Here is a 23,417-nt window from a genome sequence, read left to right on the forward strand (position 1 = left end):
AGGTCCGCTCGGCAGATTAGGGGTTAATAAGTGTAGGCAGGTGTCGGCGACGTTGAGGGGGGCAGATTAGGGGTTAATAAATATAATATAGGGGTCGGCGATGTTAGGGCAGCAGATTAGGGGTACATAGGGATAACGTAGGTGGCGGCGATTTGCGGTCGGAAGATTAGGGGTTAATTATTTTAAGTAGCTGGCGGCGACGTTGTGGGGGGCAAGTTAGGGGTTAATAAATGTAATACAGGGGTCGGCGGGGTTAGGGGCAGCAGATTAGGGGTACATAAGTATAACGTAGGTGGCGGTCGGCAGATTAGCTGTTAAAAATTTTAATCGAGTGGCGGCGGTGTGGGGGGACCTCGGTTTAGGGGTACATAGGTAGTTTATGGGTGTTAGTGTACTTTAGGGTACAGTAGTTAAGAGCTTTATAAACCGGCGTTAGCCAGAAAGCTCTTAACTCCTGCTATTTTCAGGCGGCTGGAATCTTGTCGTTAGAGCTCTAACGCTCACTTCAGAAACGACTCTAAATACCAGCGTTAGAAAGATCCCATTGAAAATATAGGCTACGCAAATGGCGTAGGGGGATCTGCGGTATGGAAAAGTCGCGGCTGAAAAGTGAGCGTTAGACCCTTTAATCACTGAAATAACTGCATTTAAATGGTCCCTAAGACTCTATAAATCTTAGTATCTATTTGCTATACACTTTAGTGAAAGGCTAATATTACATTTAATAATCCCTTATGAATTATTATACCCACTATATAATATTAACACACAATCACTAGCTTAAACTACTTGTAAGGTCATAAACTCACAAAGTCTTATTCCAGCAGTAACAAAAGTTTTATTACAATGAGGCTAATTAAACATTATTACAATATGCAGATTAAATATAAATTACACATATGCAAATCACTTATAAATACTCAGCAGTGAACTATACATCAATATTACACTAATACATTTGCCCAATCTATGTGAAAGTATGGTGTGCTGAAATTATGTGTCTGTAAGGATCACTTACTTCTGATGTTAGCTGTGGTCACCATTCCAATTGAAAAAGAGTGAAAGAGAGAGGGTGAACTCCAGTATTCCTGCTACTTTTATTGTAAGTTTTTCATCCCTCCCACAATGATGATGTCACTCATAAGCAAGCCCTCATTGTAATTTTAAGAGTATATGGTTTCATCCTGCATGTGCTTTGGGGGTAGGGAATGGCATTAGCCTTAGACAAAGGATCTTAAGCCAGCTGGTCATCCTTCTCAGATGGGGGTCTGGTAATGTGATCTTTCTACATTCCATAGTGACCTAGTATCTGAATGAGGAGTTAACCCCTTCTTTACCATTCAGCTGAGTTCTTGTAGAATACATATACCATATATATATGTATATATATATACCCCTTCCAGACCATATGTGAATTCAGATCATGCCATTATTACATTCCCCCCTTTTGGCAATGGAGGTTACCATACCCTTCCATTCCAATGGTTGTTTTATATGAGTGAATCTGATGGAAGATTCCTAACCCCACCTATGTGTGATGGCTATATTAGTGTACTAAAGACGCTTCCATTCGCATACCATAATATAAGTGATATACACGTGCAATTAATGATTTTAAATAACAACACATACAAATTTGAATAATTATACATAATATAGAAATAAATAATATGATTATAAATGGATGTATAAACAGATTTCCCAATGCAGAACCCCATGATGACTGTTTCGAAAAGGAATTTGCTAATTTCTGCCACCAGGTTGCACTTGACATCTCCGTAAAAGTATGTTCAATCCTTTGTAGTTCTTGTTCCTGATGGTAGAAATTTACATGAACACGTTCCCCAAAATTTTTAAGATGTTCTAGTAACACAGAGTCTTTTTGCAATAAGGTTACCCATTTTTGCCAAGGTGCATCATCTACTAATATTGGGGTTATGAGTGGAGCCCCCAAGGTAGCGTTATATGTGAGTAACTGTGGGACAGTGAAGTTAAACTGTAGTGAACTTATCCTCACAGGGTACCCAGTAATACAATAAATCCCTGGTGTGATTTGTTCCCTTGAATTACACCTGTCAAACCATACATGCACTTCATCTTTAGGCTTCAATGCAACAAAACACACCTTTCCTTGTCCTAAGGGAAAAATCATATCTTGGGGATTAACTTTCTCCACAAAACCATTGCAATATGAGTGATTATGCCAGCAGGAATCAAAAATTATTCTTGCCTGGTTGGGTAGACATAAAATTTTAGAAGGAAACCTTATGCAGCCAGACATGTCTACCTGTTCCATATGGGAACCATTCCATATAAAATTTGGGAACTCTAACTCATGATGCAAAACATGAGATTCTGTGACAGGTGTTCCTAGTGAAAACAAATGATAAACATTCTGATAGGTACCACTAGTGGGCACAAGTGAAGTAGCCCTGCATATATTTTCCCTGCATCCCAACCAACTGTTTAACCATAATTCTCTGTGTTTTGATGCAAAACTGTTAACAACAGACTGCTCCCACCCTCCCAAAGGTGTATGGTTATTTTCCATAGCCTGTGCTATTAATTTAAAGTCAGTTGATAATTCTGTTTGCATGGAAATATACACAAAATCCCAGGATACTTCCCTTAACCTACTAATTACTCCTATCAGTATTTCCTCTGTATGTTGAATGGCAGGACCCTGAACCTGAATGACTGTCTGTGTCAGTGTCTCTACCAGGGTGTTTATCATTTGTTGCGTATGAATCCCTTTTGCATTTAACATCCCTTGAGACTGTAAGGTTGCTGTTAAGCTGGATATGTCAATGGAATTTACCACACCTAGCCCTGTTCCCACACCTCCCAAAACTGTATCCATGATATCCCTCCTAGTCCTTCTCCTAGTACCTTCTGCCCACTTAACTAATGCTTTTTCCATAGTGGCAGTAATTCTGGAACAATTTTGGTAATGTGTGGAAACTAGCCAATCTATTATTTTAATCTTCCACGTGATAAATTGGAATGTGGCATCCCTCAATACTGGAGTTGGCTTGATTGTACTTGTTTGAAATGGACCACTAGAAACAACACTTTTCCCCTTACACATTGGAGTATTGTCATAATGTTTCATCTTTGGTGTAGTGATTAAAGTAGAATAGATCAAAGGCGTAAATGTGGTTGTTTCCTTTATTTGGTCTATTTTTAAGTATACTTCAATCCCTCCACCAAAGTTGGCAGCTGTAACCCTCCAATTAATCCCTTCTCCAATTTGTTGTTCAAATATAACCTTGGTTATATTATAGTTATCGCCATTTATAGTGTGAATAGGATTTGTAAATGTTGTAGACACAGAAACACCTTCTCCCACCAGACCTACAGTCCATTTTCCCCAAGCCACCCACTTACATTCCCATTCAACTTTATTACCCTGATTGACCCTCCAAAAACCAATTAAATTGTCTTGATGTTTTTCTGCAAATATTTCAATTTTCCCACCCACATTAAAAGTCAATTTTCCCAAACAATCTTTGTGAAGGTCTTGAGAGCTCCATAAGCCTGTCCATCCTCTGATGATGCTGCTTGAGCTCCATCTACGACTCCTTGTGAGGTTTGTGATTGACAGTTCATTACAGTCACAGATTGGAAGTTTTTGCAATAACACCCACACAAATACAAATAGGTTTGTGGCGATCATTCCTCTCAGGCTCCACATAATGAAATCTGTCAAAAAAAGATTAAGAGAATATCAGTTCTTAGCAGAAATATCTACATCTGGGACAACTGTCCCTCTATACAATTTACATTGGTCAACATGGACCCATTTGTAACCAGGCTGCCTTCTGGTTTTCCCAGGGGTTGATCTTTCTATTTTAATTACAGTATTACCCAATTTGTCCAAAATTCTATAAGGTCCTTCCCAATTTGCATCCCAGGGAGAATTTTTGCGAAAATTTTTAATCATGATCAATCCCCCCTTCTCAAACAGAGGTGTTTGAGGTGTAGATGAAAATTTACAATCTGTTGGGGCCATATTAGAGGCAGCAAAAATTAGCAGTGAGCTCAACTGCTCCTGAATTTGGGAGAGATATTGATCTCTAGACACAGATTCTCTCAAGGGAGTAGACAATTGTGGTTCACCTGGGTGGCCTAATGCCATCTTTCTCCCTGTCATGAGCTCATAGGGAGAACACTTGGTAGCATTTGATGGTGTAGCTCTAATAGCCATTAGAACTGCTGGAAGATGTGTGACCCATGATTTACCATACTGGGAAAGCATTTTTGACAATTTTGTTTTTAATGTGCGATTCATGCGCTCAACTATACCAGAGGATTGTGGATGATATGGTACATGAAATCTTGTCTGTATTCCCAGTAGGGCACAGAGATTTTGCATTACCTGACCTGTAAAATGTGTACCCCTGTCTGATTCAATGAGTGTTGGAAACCCCCATCTTGAGAAAACATGTTCCCACAGTGCTCTGGCAGTAGCCTGTGCAGTATCACAATGAAGTGGAATAGCCTCAACCCATTTTGAAAAAATATCTACAATTACTAGGGCATACCTGAGACCCCCCTTTGATAGTGGAAGTGGGCCTATAAAATCAATTTGGATAGCTTTCCAGGGGCCATCTGCTACTGGTATTCTCTGGAGAATGGGTCTCTGACCTTTAGGGCGTGGATTAATTTGAGCACAAATTAAACATTCTTGTACACATTTTAAACAGGTTTCTGCTAAATCTGGCCAATGAAATTTTTGCCTTAAATGGTACTCTAATGCACTTTGCCCAATATGCCCAAGAAAAGAATGTGTTTGCTGTGTTATAGGTCCCTGCAAATGACTTGGGACCACAAAAACCAATTTAGCCTGTGGATCATTGGGATTAGAGTAACATATTAACCCATTACAAATTGAATAACCATTTGGGAGTGTTTGCTGTTCCTGTAACAGAGGGAAAAAGTTAGGATCTTTAGCTTGTTCTGTTTTCAAATCAGGTACCTCTGAATCTACCATTGTAATCTTTGCTATGTGTACCATTGTATCTTTAGATGTAACATGCTCTCTCCATGCTTCCTGTGTCTCACTGTCATTCTCATCTGATTGCCATGGTTCCCCATCTACAGCTGCCTGTTTGGCTAACATGTCCACATGTGCATTCCCTTGTGAATGTGCATCTGTGAAATGTGTGTGTGCCTTAACTTTAACAATAGCTGACTGCAATGGGTGCTGTGTTCCCCAATCTACCAATTTCTTAAGGGCTTGAACATGTGACAATGGTTTGCCTGCTGAGTCTACCATTCCTCTTAGATTCCAAATTGGTAAGTACTCTGTCAGTGATCTGGTCACATAGGCACTGTCACTGTATATACAAATGTCTTGTGTGTCAAACCTGTGGCAAGCCATAGAAATGGCTTCTAATTCTGCTCTCTGTGCTGAGAATGATCTTGGTAACATAAATTTAAGAGCTAATTGTTGCGAGGGGACCCAAATAGCAAAACCAGTATTAAATTGACCATCCTGCCAAAATCTTGAGCCATCTACATAAATTTGTAAATCCTGGGGAGAAGTTTTGTCCCTGAACAATTTATGAGGCGTTTCCCTGTGTGTGAATGTCTCTGTGCAGTCATGGGGTTCACCCTGAGTGTGCATTAGTTGGGGTAATGTGTATTTTGCATTGTGTTGTACAGTGATGTCACGATGTTGCAAATCTATTAACCACCTAGTCACTCTTTGTGTTGAAACCCCACTTAATGATTTCTCCAATAACAGCTTTATAGGGGTATGTGGTGTTTGGAGGATGAGCTTCCCAAATCCCACTATATGCTCAGTAGCCTGAACTGACCAATGCACCCCTAACAAAGCCTTGATACATGCGTCATAACCTTTCTCTACTGGAGTAAGAAGCCTGGAAAAATAGCCAACAGGCCTCCATTTTTCAGCCTTCTCCTGCAGTAGGACTGTGGAAATTGAAGTGTCAGATGTGTATGTTTGTAAAGCAAAAGGGGCCTCCCTCTCCACTGTGGCAAGGGCAGGGGCTGATGCTAAACCTTCCTTTAACACTTTAAATGCTTCCTCATGTTCTGTATTCCAAGGAATTTTCCCAACATCCTCCCCTTTCAAAAGATCATAGAGAGGTTTTGCTTTTTCAGCAAACCCTTCAATGAAATCACGAGAAAAATTTACCAAGCCTAAGAATTGTCTTAAGGACTGCCTATGCAAAGGTCTGGGCACCTGAAGTATGGCTGTAACTCGTTCTCTAGTAGGGCATCTTGTACCCCTTTGTATTGATACTCCCAAAAATGTCACCTTTTGTCTCATTAATTGTACTTTCGAAGTGTTTAACTTGAGGCCAGATTCAGCAATCAAGCCAAACAGTTCATTCAGCCGCTCCAAATGTTCCTCTACTGTCTCTGTTTGTAACAAAATATCATCTACATACTGTATGATACTTTCTGGGACTGAGAATGTTTTTAATACCTCTGCTAATGCTTGGTGAAAGTATGTAGGCGAGCTGTGGAAGCCCTGAGGAAGCGAATTGAAGCAAAATTGCATGTTATCAAAGCAGAAAGCAAACTTATATTGGCACTCTGGGGCTAGTCTGACACTCCAAAAACCATTACTTATATCCAGAACAGAATACCACCTACATGTGGCACTCAGTTTGGATACCACTTCAGGAGTAGAAGCAACTAGATTTGTAACAGGTGGGGTAACTTTATTCACCATACGAAAATCAGCAGTTAACCTCCAAGTATTATTTGCTTTCCTTACTGGCCACAAAGGAGAATTATTAGAGGAGGAACATTTCCTAATTATCCCTTGGCTTTCAAGCTGACTAATAATTTGCCTCACAGGTTCAATAGCTTCTGCTGGAAAACGATACTGTCTTTGTGGAGGGGGGTCAGGGCCTACAATATTGATTTCAATGCCTTTTAATATGCCACAATCATTCTTATGTTGAGCCCATATGTCAGGGAAATCCATGACCAATCTCTTCAAATCAGGGTGACTTTCAGTATCCGGCCACACCCTTTCTGAAGGAATTGATGCAATGGATGCTATGGGACTGATGTAAGAGTCATCTAATATTACAGGTTTTCTCCCTCTAGTATCCCTCCACAAAACATTGTTACATAGGTCCACTATCATCCCTTCTGATCTCATTATATCAGCACCAAGTATTGTACCCTCTGTGTTTTTGCTCTGCCAAATGGGAATTTCCTTAGTCCACTGATTACCTAGTGTCATAGTCACATTTGGGATAAGGGATGCTTGGGACTGGGATCCCCCAAGTCCCACAAGAAATGTCTGTCTTGTCCCTTGTGGGGGACTTAATGGTAAGTCTGTCAAAGTTACTGAAGCTCCTGTGTCTATGAGGAGTTTTGTGCGATGGCCCTCAATCACACCATAGACACAGGGACGTCCAGAATGATCCCTAAAGGTGTTACATATAGGGACCATGTCATCCAGGGCCTGAGGTAGTCAGTCAGAGCAGGATATCAGAGGAGAATTATTTTCATAATTCTTTTCATGATATCCCACTTCCCCTCCCCCCACAGTCATCACTCTCAAAGCCTCATGCGCTGGGCCATACAGATTAGTACCAGGCCTAAGCTTTGCGGTGTATTCCTGTCCTGTTTTATCTGGGGGCTTAATCTTGTTATTTTTCCCTACCCAATTATGTGCATAGCTTTCTTTTGGAGGTGCAGAGGGATGTAATCTTTCCTGCCCTCCCTCAGTTTCCTTCTGAATTCTCTTTAAGAATCTGCAATCTACTCGTCTGTGCCCATATTTATTGCAGTAATGGCAAGTACCTTTGAAGGGACCCTCTGAATATTTTTGTTTCCCTTCATTAGTGGTTACCACAGCAATTCTGTGTTGCCCTGTGTTCTTTTTCTTTAAAATGTTCTGCCTAGCCTTACCTATAATAGATAACACACCCTCTAGTGTATTCTTTTCCTCAGCCATCATTTGTATGCTAGGTTCCAAATATGTGAATTTTTTAATTAAATACTGCAACATATCATGAGGTGTTTGTTCTGGTGAAATTCTGTGTGTCAGTCTATATAATTGTTCAAATTTAGCTGCAAATACCCATGGGTCATCATTTAATGCTACTTGCATTTCTGCAAGAGAGTGACTGTCCAAATCTCTACTCCCTGTCACTAGTTTACAAACAGCTTTTAATCTGTCCCCATCTGAACCCCATTTATCCTCCTTAAACCAATCTGTGTTCAAATTAACTGGGCCTGCAACTGGTGATTGTAATCTAGCTGCAATGCTGCCTGGAAGCCACATTTTTAACAAAAAGCATGCTTCCTTATGTGACAGCATGTATTGTTTTACTGCAGACTCAAAATTTGACATGTTAGTGAAAACATCTGCTTTAACATCATACACTGGAAAGAGAGGTTTTAACTTTACCAGTTGTCTCATTACTTTATCTCTATCTTGTTTTATAAGGGTAGTTGATACCAGGGATGATGTTTCAGCAGAGGTGGTAGAAAAAAGTAAATTTTGCGATTGAGTTAAATTTCTTCCCCTGGATCTTACACTGGGTGTTAGTGATAAAGTATCTGTTTGATGTTCTGTGTTTAATGTTCTTGGCCTAGTTATCTGTGGGGTTAGTATTGGAATGTGTGTGCTCTCTGTATTTTGTGTGTGATTCAATCTTTCCTCACTGTGTGGAATAGGCACCCTCCCCCCATCAACATGTGGGCTTTGCACCCTTCCCCCATCAACATGTGCCCCATCTTCCTGCGACACACATGCATTGTCCTCATTTAATACTGCAACAGGGGTTAAGTTTGCAAGTCCCTGTCTCAATGAAGCAATAAGTTGGCCTCTTGCGTCATAATTTTCTTCTAAAGTATTAATATATTCTGCATTTACCCCACATGTGGGGCAATTCTCATCTAATGTGTTACAATTGATCTCTGTTAACATGGCTATTGGGGGAGAATGTTCAAAGATTGCTCTATTCATTTGGTCTTTGATAGCTAACAACAGTTTCATGCAATTCTGTAATTTGGATTTTTCTTTTGTTAAACAAAACCTTTTTTTATCAATAAGCTTATTCTCATTCTCACATTGCAACCACACATCTTTCAGTCTTTTAACTATGTCAGTATTTTCATCAACAACAGGCTCAAATGTGCTACATTCTGCATATTTAACAATTAATTCCATACTCACACTTTAAAGTGTCTTCAGACTGCCAGCAAATCAGATTCACGTCCTGCGCGATATGATTTTCTCTGCGTCTGGTTCAACTGATCCTTAGGTAATGCCTCTCTGGATCTGTAGTCTTGGCCAAAGACTTTACTGCTGAAACGCTCAACTCAAAAACAGTATAGCAAAAACTAGGTTCAATTTTCGTCCAAAAATCACACTTGTATTATAAAAAGAACCTGGATTAGTCCCCCCTTAAAACAAGTGTAGTTGGTAAGAAAATTCGCTGGCTCGCCAATGAAATAACTGCATTTAAATGGTCCCTAAGACTCTATAAATCTTAGTATCTATTTGCTATACACTTTAGTGAAAGGCTAATATTACATTTAATAATCCCTTATGAATTATTATACCCACTATATAATATTAACACACAATCACTAGCTTAAACTACTTGTAAGGTCATAAACTCACAAAGTCTTATTCCAGCAGTAACAAAAGTTTTATTACAATGAGGCTAATTAAACATTATTACAATATGCAGATTAAATATAAATTACACATATGCAAATCACTTATAAATACTCAGCAGTGAACTATACATCAATATTACACTAATACATTTGCCCAATCTATGTGAAAGTATGGTGTGCTGAAATTATGTGTCTGTAAGGATCACTTACTTCTGATGTTAGCTGTGGTCACCATTCCAATTGAAAAAGAGTGAAAGAGAGAGGGTGAACTCCAGTATTCCTGCTACTTTTATTGTAAGTTTTTCATCCCTCCCACAATGATGATGTCACTCATAAGCAAGCCCTCATTGTAATTTTAAGAGTATATGGTTTCATCCTGCATGTGCTTTGGGGGTAGGGAATGGCATTAGCCTTAGACAAAGGATCTTAAGCCAGCTGGTCATCCTTCTCAGATGGGGGTCTGGTAATGTGATCTTTCTACATTCCATAGTGACCTAGTATCTGAATGAGGAGTTAACCCCTTCTTTACCATTCAGCTGAGTTCTTGTAGAATACATATACCATATATATATGTATATATATATACCCCTTCCAGACCATATGTGAATTCAGATCATGCCATTATTACAATCACTGACTCCAAATACCAGCGGGCGGCCAAAACCAGCGTTAGGAGCCTCTAACGCTGGTTTTGACGGCTACCGCCGAACTCCAAATCTAGGCCATAGAGAGCCTACTGTGCTTACTTGCTGCCCTCCCTAGTCTATGAGCCATGACTCATATGTGTTTAACCTTTTTTTAACCCCCCCCCAAAAAAAAAATTATTTCAATAATTTTTCTAGTGTAATCTAATAGTATTTTCTATCAGGCGTGTGTGTATCCGACATACAGAGCCTACTGTTTTTAATAGCTGCCCTTCCAAGGCTTTCAGCCACGACTCATATGTATGTGCTTAACCTTTTTCTTAAAATTTCCAAAAAAAAGTCTTTAAATCATTATGCTAGTGTAATCTAATTGTATTTTCTATCAGGCCTGTGTCTGTCTATCTGACTTACACAGCATACTGTTGTTATAATTGCTGCCCTACGTAGCAGCCAGCCAGTGCGACCACTCATAGAGTCATATGTGCATTGCACTTCTTAACATAATTTTAATATTAAAATCTAAAATTTTCAAATATTTTGCTAGTGTAATGTAACTTAATTTTCTATCAGTCCTGTGTTTTTGTCACTTACACAGCATACTGTGTTAAATTGCTGCCCTAACTACCATCCACGACTCATATCTGCCAGCCTGTCTGCCAGGCCCAAGTAGCCAATTAGTGGCACCAATCACAATTCTTGTAACAGTAATAAAAAAAAAAATCATAATTTTTTGGACTGCAAATATTCAGTCTCCTAGTGCCATTGAATTTTATTTACCTCCTGCCTGCCACTGCCAGCCTTTTGTGCCAGGCCGTCTAGCCAACTATTTACACCAATCATAATTGTTGTCACAGTCAGACAGTATAGTTATTAATTTAAAAAAAAATTTTTTTTAGTGTTGATCTTAATCCTCAGTTTGCTCGTGCCTTTGAATTGCACTTTTCTACAGCCTTCCAAGCCTGTGTGCCAGGCCTACTTAAAAAATATTTATACCAATCATATTTGTTGTGACAGTATTCTAATAATTAAAAATTAAAATTTTTGGTAATAGTTGCTGTGATTTGAATCCTCAATTTGCTGGTGCCATTGAATAGCACTTTCATCCTGCCTTGCAGCCTGCTGTGAGCCAGGCCCCCACCTAGCCAATAGTTGTCAGCAATCATATTTCTGTTAACAGTATTGTGACAGTATTCTAATAATTAAAAATTATAATTTTTGGTAATAGTTGCTGTGATTTGAATCCTCAGTTTGCTGGTGCCATTGAATAGCACTTTCCTCCTGCCTTGCAGCCTGCTGTGAGCCAGGCCCACCTAGCCAATTGTTGTCAACAATCATATTTCTGTTAACAGTATTGCAAAAATTGTCAATCATCATTGTTTAGTCAGAAATCAGTCTCCTAGTTTCCTTGAATTGCATCTACCTCCTGCCTGCCATCCTTTTGTGTCAGGCCGTCTTGCCAACTATTTACACCAATCCTAATTTTTTGTCACAGTATAGTTACTAATTACAATTAAAAAAATCTTTATTGTTGATGATCTTAATCCTCAGTTTGCTCGTGTCTTTGAATTGCACTTTTCTACAGCCTTCCAAGCCTGTGTGCCAGGCCTACTTAAAAAATATTTACACCAATCATATTTGTTGTGACAGTATTCTAATAATAAAAAATTAAATTTTTTGGTAATAGTTGCTGTGATTTGAATCCTCAGTTTGCTGGTGCCATTGAATAGCACTTTTCTCCTGCCTTGCAGCCTGCTGTGAGCCAGGCCCCCACCTAGCCAATTGTTGTCAGCAATCATATTTCTGTTAACAGTATTGCAAAAATTGTCAATCATCACTGTTTAGACTGTCAGTAATCAGTCTCCTAGTGTCCTTGAATTGCATCTACCTCCTGCCTGCCATCCTTTTGTGCCAGGCCGTCTTGCCAACTATTTACACCAATCCTAATTATTTGTCACAGTATAGTTACTAATTAAAATTTAAAAAATTTTGATTGTTGATGATCTTAATCCTCAGTTTGCTTGTGCCCTAGAATTGCACTTTTCTGCAGCCTTCCAAGCCTGTGTGCCAGGCCTACTTAAAAAATATTTACACCAATCATATTTGTTGTGACAGTATTCTAATAATTAAAAATTAAAATTTTTGGTAATAGTTGCTGTGATTTGAATCCTCAGTTTGCTGGTGCCATTGAATAGCACTTTCCTCCTGCCTTGCAGCCTGCTGTGAGCCAGGCCCACCTAGCCAATTGTTGTCAGCAATCATATTTCTTTTAACAGTATTTCAAAAATTGTCAATCATCACTGTTTTGACTGTCATTAATCAGTCTCCTAGTGTCCTTGAATTGCATCTACCTCCTGCCTGCCATCCTTTTGTGCCAGGCCGTCTTGCCAACTATTTACACCAATCCTAATTGTTGTCACAGTATAGTTACTAATTAAAATTAAAAAAATCTTGATTGTTGATCTTAATCCTCATTTTGCTTGTGCCATTGAATTGCACTTTTCTACTGCCTGCCAGCCTGTGTGCCAGGCCCAACTATCCAATTAGTGCTAGCAATCATATTTCTTTTAACAGTATTGCAAAATTTGTCAATCAACACTGGTTTGACTGTCAATCTGCAGTCTACTAGTGCCCTTGAATTGCATTTTCCTCCTGCCTGCCTGCCTGTGTGCCAGTCCCAACTAGCCAATTAGTGCCACCACTCATATTTATTGTAACAGGATTGGAATTTTTGTTAATCATAACTGTTTTGACTGTGATTCTTCAGTCTCCTAGTGCCATTGAATTGCAGTTTCCTTTCTCCCAGCGTGTGTGCCAGACAGGCCCATTTGCCAAATAGTGCCAAACAATCATATTTGTTGCCACAGTACTAGTAATATTTAAAAAAAATAACAATTTGTGATTTTTAAAACATCTGTCTTTTTTGTTGTTGTCAGTCTCACAGCGTATACTGTGCCCACTTTCACAGTGCCACCACTCAATTGGTGTAATAGTATTGTTAGTGTCCATTTAAAAAAAATGACAGGCATAGGCAGGCCACCCCGCAGGTTCCGTGGTCGTGGTGCTGTGATTCCTTTAGACCCTACAAATATGCACACTGTTCAGACGCCGGGTGCCAGGGGGGATGCAAAAACTTCTGAGGAGGACCTAGTTGAATGGCTAACACAGGAAACCCAATCTTCTTCAGCTTCCGCTGCTAGTCCTCCTAACCTTGACGCACCATCTAAGTCCAGCTGTGCTTTGGGCAGGTCTCAAGTGACCAGTGCCACTCCGCCGCCTGTCGCCACCACCAACACTAGCACCACAGCCGCTTCACTTGATCTGTCACAGGAGTTATTGACACATCATTTGGAAGAAATGAGTGATGCGCAACCATCATTGACAGAGGATGTAGATAATAGTGATCAGTCTCAGTCAGGCAGCATTACCGACATGGAGGTACGGTGTGAATGATGATGATGTTGTACCCGCTGCTGCTTCCTTTCTTGATGTTTCAGATACAAGTGAAGCGGTTGATGATGATGTGTCGGTGGATGTCACGTGGGTGCCTGCTAGAATGAAGAAGAAGAGGGGGAAAGTTCAGATGGGGAGACAGAGAGGAGGAGGAGGAGGAGATGATTTGGAAGCATGGGGAGGTCATCTCAAGGAGCTAGGGGCACAGTCAGACAGCATGCATCATCACCAGGGGTCAGCCAGACAGCCCGCCGACGCCCATCAACGCATGCTGTTGCCACCACCAGAATGCCGTCATCGCAGAGCTCAGCAGTGTGGCATTTTTTGTGTGTGTCTGCCTCTGACAACAGCGATGCCATTTGCAACCTGTGCCAAAAGAAACTGAGTCGTGGGAAGTCCAACAGCCACCTAGGTACAACTGCTTTGCGAAGGCACATGGTCTCCCATTACAAAGGCCGATGGGAAGAACACATGAGTAGAAGCAGCACACAAAGTGAAAGCCGCCCTCCTCCTCCTGCTCCAGCATCTTCAGCCACGTCAACCAGTGCTGTCCTCCTTGCCCCCTCTCAACCATCCTCCACTCAGTCTCTCTTACGTAGCAGTTCCTGGTCATCTGCCCACAGTCAGGTGTCTGTCAAGGACATGTTTGAGCGTAAGAAGCCAATTTCTCAAAGTCACCCCCTTGCCTGGCGTCTGACAGCTGGCTTGTCTGAACTCTTAGCCCGCCAGCTTTTACCATACAAGCTGGTGGAGTCTGATGCTTTCAAAAAATTTGTATCTATTGGGACACCGCAGTGGAAGGTACCTGGCAGAAATTTCTTTTCACAAAAGGCAATCCCAAACCTGTACTCTGTTGTGAGAAAGGAAGTTATGGCATGTCTGGCACACCGCGTTGGGGCAAGGGTCCATATGACCACGGATTGCTGGTCTGCAAAGCATGGTCAGGGCAGGTATATCACCTACACTGCGCATTGGGTAAACCTGCTGACTTCTGACAAGCATGGAATGCGTGGCTCTGCAGAAGACTTGGTTACACCGCCACGACTTGCAGGCAGGCCTGTTGCTACCTCCTCTACTCTTCCTACTCCACCCTCTTCCATAACCTCTTCCTCGGCTGAGTCCTCTTCAACTTCTGCGTCTTGCTCCACATCTATGGCACCCCCCCCAGCTCCCCAGGTACTATGCTACATCCCGGGTACGGCAGCGTCATGCCGTCTTGGGGTTGACTTGCCTGAAAGCGGAGAGTCACACCGCATCAGCACTCCTGACTGCCCTGAACGCACAGGTGGATCAGGGCTGACTCCGCACCAACTGGAGATTGGCAAAGTTGTTTCTGACAATTGAAGAAATTTGGTGGCGGCATTGAAATTGGGCAAGTTGACACATGTGCCGTGCATGGCACATGTGTGTAATCTAATTGTACAACGATTTGTCCATAAGTACCCAGGCTTACAGGACGTCCTGAAGCAGGCCAGGAATGTGTGTGGCCATTTCAGGCGTTCCTACACGGCCATGGTGCACTTGTCTGATATCTAGCGTCGAAACAACCTGCCAGTGAGGCGCTTGATTTGCGACAGCCCGACACGGTGGAATTCAACACTCCTAATGTTTGACCACCTGCTCCAACAAGAAAAAGCTGTTAATGAATATTTGTATGACCGGGGTGCTAGGACAGCCTCTGGGGAGCTGGGGATATTTTTTCCAAATTACTGGACGCTCATGCAAAATACATGTAGGCGCATGCGTCCTTTTGAGGAGGTGACAAACCTTGTCAGTCGCACCGAAGGCATCATCAGCGACATCATACCATTTGTTTTCTTCCTGGAGCGTGCCCTGCGAAGAGTGCTGGATCAGGCAGTAGATGAGCGTGAAGAGGAAGCGGGAGAGTTGTGGTGTCCATCACCCCCGCAAACAGCCGAATCAGCATTGCTTGCTGGACCTGCGGCAACGCAGGAAGAGGATTGTGAGGAAGAGGAGTCAGAGGAGGAATGTGGCTTTGGGGAGGATGAGGAGGAGGAAGACCGAGCACAACAGTCATCCCAGGGTGCTCGTTGTTGTCACCTCTCTGGTACCCGTGGTGTTGTACGTGGCTGGGGGGAAGAAGATACCATCAGTGAGATCAGTGAGGAGGAGGAACGCAACATGATTAGCTCAGCATCCAACCTTGTTCAAATGGGTTCTTTCATGCTGTCGTGCCTGTTGAGGGACCCTCGTATAAAAAAGCTGAAGGATAACGACCTGTACTGGGTGTCCACGCTCCTCGACCCCCGGTATAAGCATAAAGTGCCTGAAATGTTACCAAATTCCTGCAAGTCGGAAAGGATGGAGCATTTTCATACTAAATTAAAAACTATGCTTTACACAGCGTATAAGGGTGATGTCACAGCACCACGGGAATGTAACAGGGGAAGAGATGAAATTATTCCTCCTCCTCCCACGACCACGGCGGCAAGGACCGGGCACTTTCCTGACGTCTTGTTGATGGAGGACATGCGTACCTTTTTAACTCCCATGCACCATCAGAGCCTTTCGGGATCCAGCCTTAGAGAAAGACTCAACCGACAGGTAGCAGACTACCTAGCTTTAACTGCGGATCTCGACACTCTCAGGAGCGATGGACCCCTTGACTACTGGGTGTGCAGGCTGGACTTGTGGCCTGAGCTATCCCAATTTGCAATGGAACTTCTGGCCTGCCCCGCTTCAAGTGTCCTGTCCGAAAGGACTTTTAGTGCAGCAGGAGGTTTTGTCACTGAGAAGAGAAGTCGCCTAGGTAAAAAAAGCCTTGACTATCTCACTTTTATAAAAATGAATGAGGGCTGGATCCCGAAGGGACTGACATTGGGCGATACATTTGAATAAAAAACTACTGATGATGATATGAGCTGGATTGGGCTACAACTGGTACACAGGCTGGCCTTTTTTTTTTTGGTTATAAAGACGGAGGACTTGCTTGACTTATCCGCCAACAACTAGTGTTCAAGCCACAAGCTTTTAGGGCACTTTATAAATGTTTTACAAACATCGATTTTTCTGGCCGCTGCTACAGCAGTTGCTACAACAATACCCCAATTTTTCAGTCATTTGTACATTCCTAATTTTTCTGACCTCTGCTGCATCTCTGTGGGTACAAAACTCAAATAAAAAAATAAGGCACATAACACTAGTGATTAAACTGTTACGAATTGTACAACTTTACACACCACTCATATCCGGTGGACCATTCAATTGAACGCAAATTGCAACAAATTTGAAAGAGTAGGACCGACCAAGCATCTTTATCCGTCTCTTGGTTGCTCTAAATTATCTCTGTGTTCCATCTATGCCATACCTGTACTCTATTGTGCAAAAGGGTGGCATATGTTGTGTTTCATGCTGTTGTGCCTGTTGCGGGTCGTGGCCCATGATATAAAAAGGCTGAAGGAGAACGACCTGTAGTAATGGGTGCCCCATCCAGTTTTTAGAAAAATGTTCCTGGTTCCTCTCAATTATCTTTGGGTTTCTAAAATGGATGCCATACCTGTACTCGCTTGTGCAAAAGGATGGCATATGTGGTGGTGTTTCCTGCAGTTGTTTCTGTTGAGGGTGCTGGACCCTCTTATAAAAAAGCTGAAGGAGAACGACCTGGAGTGGGAGTACAAGCATGGTTTTTGGGGCTATTTCACTTTTACAAACAATTATCTGTGGGTTTCACAAATCAATGCCGTACCAGTACTCTATTGTTCCAAAGTATGCCATATGTTCTCTTTCCTGCTGGTATTTTGTTTGAGGGTCCTGGACACTCTTATAAAAAGGCCTAAGGTGAAAGAGGTGTACTGGGTGTCCACTCATTTTTATTTTCTATTTCTCATTTGAACAAAATTATCTCTGGTTTTGTAAAATCAATGCCGTACCTGTACTCTATTGTTCAAAAGGATGCCATACGTCCTCTTTCCTGCTGGTGTTTTTTTTTTGAGTGTCCAGGACCCTCTTATAAAAAGGCCTAAGGAGAAAGAGGTGTACTGGTTGGCCACTCATTTGTATTTTTGTATTTAACAATTGACCAAAATGATCTCTTGGGTTTGTAAAATCAATGCCGTACCTGTACTCTATTGTTCAAAAGGATGCCATACATCCTGTTTCCTTTTGGTGTTTTTTTTTGAGGGCCCAGGACCCTCTTATATAAAGGCCTAAGGAGAAAGAGGTGTACTGGTTGGCCACTCATTTTTATTTTTCTATTTAACAATTGACCAAAATGATCTCTGGGTTTGTAAAATCAATGCCGTACCTGTACTCTATTGTTCAAAAGGATGCCATATGTCCTCTTTCCTGCTGGTGTTTTTTTTGAGGGTCCAGGACCCTCTTATAAAAAGGCCTAAGGAGAAAGAGGTGTTCTGGGTGTCCATCGAATCATTTTTTTGATTCAAATTTCCATTTAAAAAAAAAATTCTATGGGTTTCTAAAATCAATGCCTTTCCTGTACTCTATTGTTCAAAAGTATGCCATATGTCCTCTTTCCTGCTGGTTTTTTGTTTGAGGGTCCTGGACCCTCTTATAAAAAGGCCTTATGGATAAAGAATTGTACTGGGTGTCCATCCAATCATTTTTTTTTATTAAAATTCACGGTTGCAAAAAATTATCCCTGGGTTTCTAAAATCAATGCCTTTCCTATAATCTTTTTTTCACAAAGGATGCCATATGTCCTCTTTCCTACTGCTGGTTTTGTTGAGTGTCCTGGAGCCTCTGCTAAAAAGGCCTAAGGATAAAGAAGTGTAATGGGTGTCTATTCAATGTTTTTTTAGATTTCCCGGTTGTAACAAATTTTTTCTGTCTTTCAAAAATCAATGCCTTTCATGTAATCTATTTTTCAAAAGGATGCCATATGTCCTATTTCATGCTTTTCTTTCTGTTGAGGCTCCGGGACACTCTTATAAAAAGGACTAAGGATAAAGAAGTGTACTGGGTGTCCAATCAATGTTTTTTTTTCTATTTCCCGGGTCATATAACTGATCTCTGTGTTTCTAAAATCAATGCCTTTCCTGTAATCTAATTTTCAAAAGTATGCCATATGTCCTCTTTCCTGCTGGTGTTTTTTTTGAGGGTCCAGGACCCTCTTATAAAAAGGCCTAAGGAGAAAGAGGTGTACTGACTGGGTGTCCATCGAATCATTTTTTTTATTCAAATTTACATTTGCAAAAAATTATCTATGGGTTTCTAAAATCAATGCCTTTCCTGTACTCTTACTCTATTGTTCAAAAGTATGCCATATGTCCCCTTTCCTTCTGGTGTTTTGTTTGAGGGTCCTGGACCCTCTTATAAAAAGGCCTAGGGAGAAAGAATTGTACTGGGTGTCCATCCAATCATTTTTTGATTCAAATTCACGGTTGCAACAAATTATCCCCGGGTTTCTAAAATCAATGCCTTTCCTATAATCTTTTTTTCACAAAGGATGCCATATGTCCTTTTTCTTACTGCTGGTTTTGTTGAGTGTCCTGGAGCCTCTGCTAAAAAGGCCGAAGGATAAAGAAGTGTACTGGGTGTCTATTCAATGTTTTTTTAGATTTCCCGTTTGTAACAAATTTTTTCTGTCTTTCTAAAATCAATGCCTTTCCTGTAATCTATTTTTCAAAAGGATGCCATATGTCCTCTTTCATGCTGTTCTTTCTGTTGAGGCTCAGGGACACTCTTCTAAAAAGGCATAAGGATAAAGAAGTGTACTGGGTTTATAATCTATGTTTTTTTAGATTTCACGGTTGCAACTAATGATCTCTGTGTTTCTAAAATCAATGCCTTTCCTGTAATCTAATTTTCTAAAGGATGCCATATGTCCTCTTTCATGCTGCTGGTTTTGTGGAGGGTCCTGGAGCCTCTGCGAAAAAGGCCTAAGGATAAACAAGTGTACTTGGTGTATAATCAAAGTTTTTTGCGATTTCACGTTTGCAACTAATGATCTCTGTGTTTCTAAAATCAATGCCTTTCCTGTAATCTAATTTTCTAAAGGATTCCATATGTCCTCTTTCATGCTGCTGGTTTTGTGGAGGGTCCTGGAGCCTCTGCGAAAAAGGCCTAAGGATAAATAAGTGTACTTGGTGTATAATCCATTTTTTTAGAGATTGCATGGTTGCAACTAATGATCTCTGTGTTTCTAAAATCAATGCCTTTCCAGAAATCTATTTTTCTAAAGGATGCCCTATGTCCTCTTTACTGCTGCTGGTTTTGTTGAGGGTCCTGGAGCCTCTGCTACTAAGGCCTAAGGATAAATAAGTGTCCTGGTTGTCTAATCCATTTTTTTTTAGATTTCCCGGTTGCAACAAATTATCTCTGGGTTTCTAAAATCAATTCCTTTCCTGTAATCTATTAGTCACAAGGATGCCATATGTCCTCTTTCATGCTGTTGTTTATGTTGAGGCTACGGGAGACTCTTCTAAAAAGGCCTAAGGATAAAGAAGTGTACTGGGTGTATAATCTATGTTTTTTTATATTTCACGTTTGCAAAAAATTATCCACGGGTTTCTAAAATCAATGCCTTTCCAGTAATCTATTATTTACAAGGATGCCATATGTACTTTTTGATGCTGTTGTTTCGGTTGAGGCTCCGGGAGCCTCTTATTAAAAAGTCCTAATGAAAAATAAGTGTACTGGGTGTCTAATCAATGTTTTTTTCGATTTACCGGTTGCAACTAATGATCTCTGTGTTTCTGAAATCAATGCCTTTCCTATAATCATTTTTTCAAAAGGATGCCATATGTCCTCTTTCCTGCTGCTGGTTTTGTCGACGGTCCTGGAGCCTCTGCTGCGCATAATAAAGAAAAAAAAAAATTTAACTTGACTTAATAACTGAAGCATGACTTCAGGAGTCAGGTGTGGTCGTAGGTAGTGGTTGTTGTTAGCAGATTATTTTTATTGCAAATTGCAATTGCCACAGCGTGCATAAAATGTGCGTCACAAGTCCAAATTTTAATTTTTTCTTTTTCATTCAGGATTAGTTTGGGGTACGGCGCAATATTGGAAAGGCAAAAAACAGGTCTCCGTACCCGTTGATATAAGGGGTGACTACTAGTGCTTTTACCAGGCTCCTCTTGGATAGCCCCAGAAAGTGTGAGTATGAATCCCAAAAAGAAAATTAAATTAAGGTTGAAAAATTACTCCTAATTGTAAGACCTGGAGCTCCTCAAACACACGTCCTACCGCAACAGGTATAGGCTCCGCCCACCCAAATCTTACCTTTTTAATGCCAATTGATATTGCCACAGCTGGAACAACAGTAACTAACATGTGCGTCACCACAGTCTCCGAAGCTATTGTCGGATGTATACAAAAACAACAATAAAGAATTCCTTTTGGGGCGCAAAGAGATGGCTACCGGAACACTCCAGGAACTTCACAAAAGTGGCTGTCTTGTGTTTCTGGTGATGTTGTAGACATCTGGGTAGTGTACAGGGAGGGCAAAAATCCTCTCCATCTCTGTGCACCACAGGACAGGACGTCCTTGTCATCCATAAGCACATGAAATTGCTGGCATTTTCGTTGCTTCAAGAAGTTCAGTTTTTGTGGTGATAGTACAGAATTAAATAAACTTTGGTTTCCTACCATACTCAAGACAATCTTGTAGTTCAAGCTTCGGACTTGCTGTGGGAAACAGTGGGCTGTCCATAGCAGGAAGATGATTTAGACAGAAGTAACGGGCTCTGATTGCAGGCGACACATGTTTATCGTCAATCATCAAAGGGGTTGCGTGCAGAATATGGCTGATGGCCCCTTATTCACATGTTTGTCCAGAGCAACAACATTTGCAAACAGCCAGAAGAGAGGTCGGTTCTCACCAGCCTTAAGTTGAGCTTCAATTACCAAATGCTGATATTCAAAAAATAGACAAACAGTGTCTTAAAAAACACATTTGCAATATGGATTCACCAGAGCAAGGTCATTGCAAGTATTTCCCACAATAACAAAATTAAAATGACACAACTCCGCAATCTTCCCCTTCACATTATTATTGTCACACTCCATTGTACTCCTATGCCCACCTCCCTGCTCTTGTTTTTGTTGAGGGTCCTGGAGCCTCTGCTAAAAAGTCCTATGGATAAATAAGTGTACTGGGTGTCTAATGAATGTTTTTTTCTATTTCACGTGTCATATAAATGATCTGTGGGATTCTAAAATCAATGCCTTTCCTGTAATCTTTTTTTTTTTTTTGCAATATCTAAGTAAAACCAAAACATTTATTAACACATCTACAATTGTAAACTCACAAGGATAACCTCAACATAAATGAGGTATGAAAAAAGCGCTTGGGAACCATCCAGGTCTCTCAGACGAAATCCCATTGTGTCCGATCAGCTGCAAACAAAGTACATCAATAGCGTGTCCAGATATTACACACACCAAACAAAGGTGCAAGCTGTTCCCAGGATCACCATACACTTTATCCAGTTTGTAAGATATGGGTACTTGTTTAAAGTTAAAAGAAACATGCCAATGAAATCAGCCGCATGCAAGCAATAGAAGCCGGCAACTTGCATCAGCTGTTAGTGGTAGCGTGTGAATGGTGGGCGTGGCCTTACGCGTTTCGTAGGGGTACTCCCTACTTTGTCAGAGGCTGCCCACTTGTTCCACCATCTGATCTTTTTTTTATTTATTTTTTAAGTTTTATAAAACCTTTATTCGCAGTTTTGAGTCACATACAAAATTATTCAAATAAACAGCTCATCAATGTAAGAAGCCTGTACATTCCACCAGAACTGACATAGGTCCCTTAAATGTCTCTCCAGTATCATGGTGGAGGCAATAAAGTATGGACTGTAGATCCAGAGCTTCTACCAAGTGTCTCTTAGCGGTATTACAAACTCAAGGCTTTTATGTTACAACAATAAACAAAAAATAACACAATCTTTGTTGCTAATACACTGTAAGATGAATTGCTTACTGTGGCCCAGGGTTTAATCATGCTTTTCATCTCATGTCTCATATCTCATGTCTCTCTTCTCAGGTGTTCCCTTTTTTTTTTTTTTCCCAATAATTCCCTCACATCGACTTCAACTATTCTCAATGTTTCTCAGGGCATATCTGATGGATCAAAACTAATCCAGGAAGTCAAACCCCAGTGGACTGCAGAGGTCTCGACTCCGTGTGCTTTAAGTGTAGAAGACTTTAATCGTCTAATTTTAGGTAGATGTTTTGATAGACCTACGGCTTTAATCTATACTGTTCCCATAAGAACACAATATCATGATATACATTCAATCTACCAGTGGTGTAGTAGTAATATCTCTCCATTTTAATGATAAAATCTACTTGTTCTATCCAGTTATCAAGTGTCGGGATATACATAGATTTCCAATGCCTTGGAATTAATTTTTTAGCAGCATTAAGCATCATCTGGGTTAAAGCGCGTCTTAATTGACATGTGACACTAGATAAGTCATTAAAAATCACCATCAGTGAGGTCAGTTCTAATGTTAAACCTACAACCTTTCCAATCTCCAGGAAAATAGCTCTCCAATACGGTTGTATTAGATCACAATCCCACCAGATGTGGAGCATGGTACCCACCTGTCCGCACCCTCTCCAGCATCTATTATTTGCAGTTTTAAACATGTATTTTAGTCTATTGGGGGTTAGATACCACCTCAACAGGACCTTTAGATTAGTTTCCATACAGGAAGATGAGTGTGAGGATTTTGCAGTAAAGTTAGACCACTGTTTCCACTGTTTAGGGGTTAT

General features: G+C 40.8%; 2 protein-coding genes across 2 annotated transcripts in view; one reads left to right on the top strand and one right to left on the bottom strand.

The window, feature by feature from the left end:
- Positions 1 to 23,417, top strand: part of LOC128660113 (G-protein coupled receptor 83-like) — a 137,046-nt gene that overhangs the window by 30,053 nt on the left and 83,576 nt on the right. The gene's annotated exons all lie outside the window — the stretch shown is intronic.
- LOC128645783 (uncharacterized) lies at positions 816 to 10,248 on the bottom strand. Its single transcript, XM_053699020.1, has 2 exons — positions 9,176 to 10,248; positions 816 to 3,702 (listed from the first exon to the last, which is right to left on the bottom strand). The coding sequence occupies exon 2, from the start codon at positions 3,692 to 3,694 to the stop codon at positions 1,547 to 1,549; it is 2,148 nt and encodes a 715-aa protein (XP_053554995.1). The 5' UTR covers positions 3,695 to 3,702; positions 9,176 to 10,248; the 3' UTR covers positions 816 to 1,546.

Source organism: Bombina bombina, chromosome 1, assembly GCF_027579735.1.
Source record: "Bombina bombina isolate aBomBom1 chromosome 1, aBomBom1.pri, whole genome shotgun sequence".
NCBI classification, from domain to species: domain Eukaryota; kingdom Metazoa; phylum Chordata; class Amphibia; order Anura; family Bombinatoridae; genus Bombina; species Bombina bombina.

Excerpts from the sequence above, each read along its gene's own strand:
- LOC128645783 (XM_053699020.1), bottom strand. The coding sequence starts at position 3,694 with ATGTGGAGCCTGAGAGGAATGATCGCCACAAACCTATTTGTATTTGTG.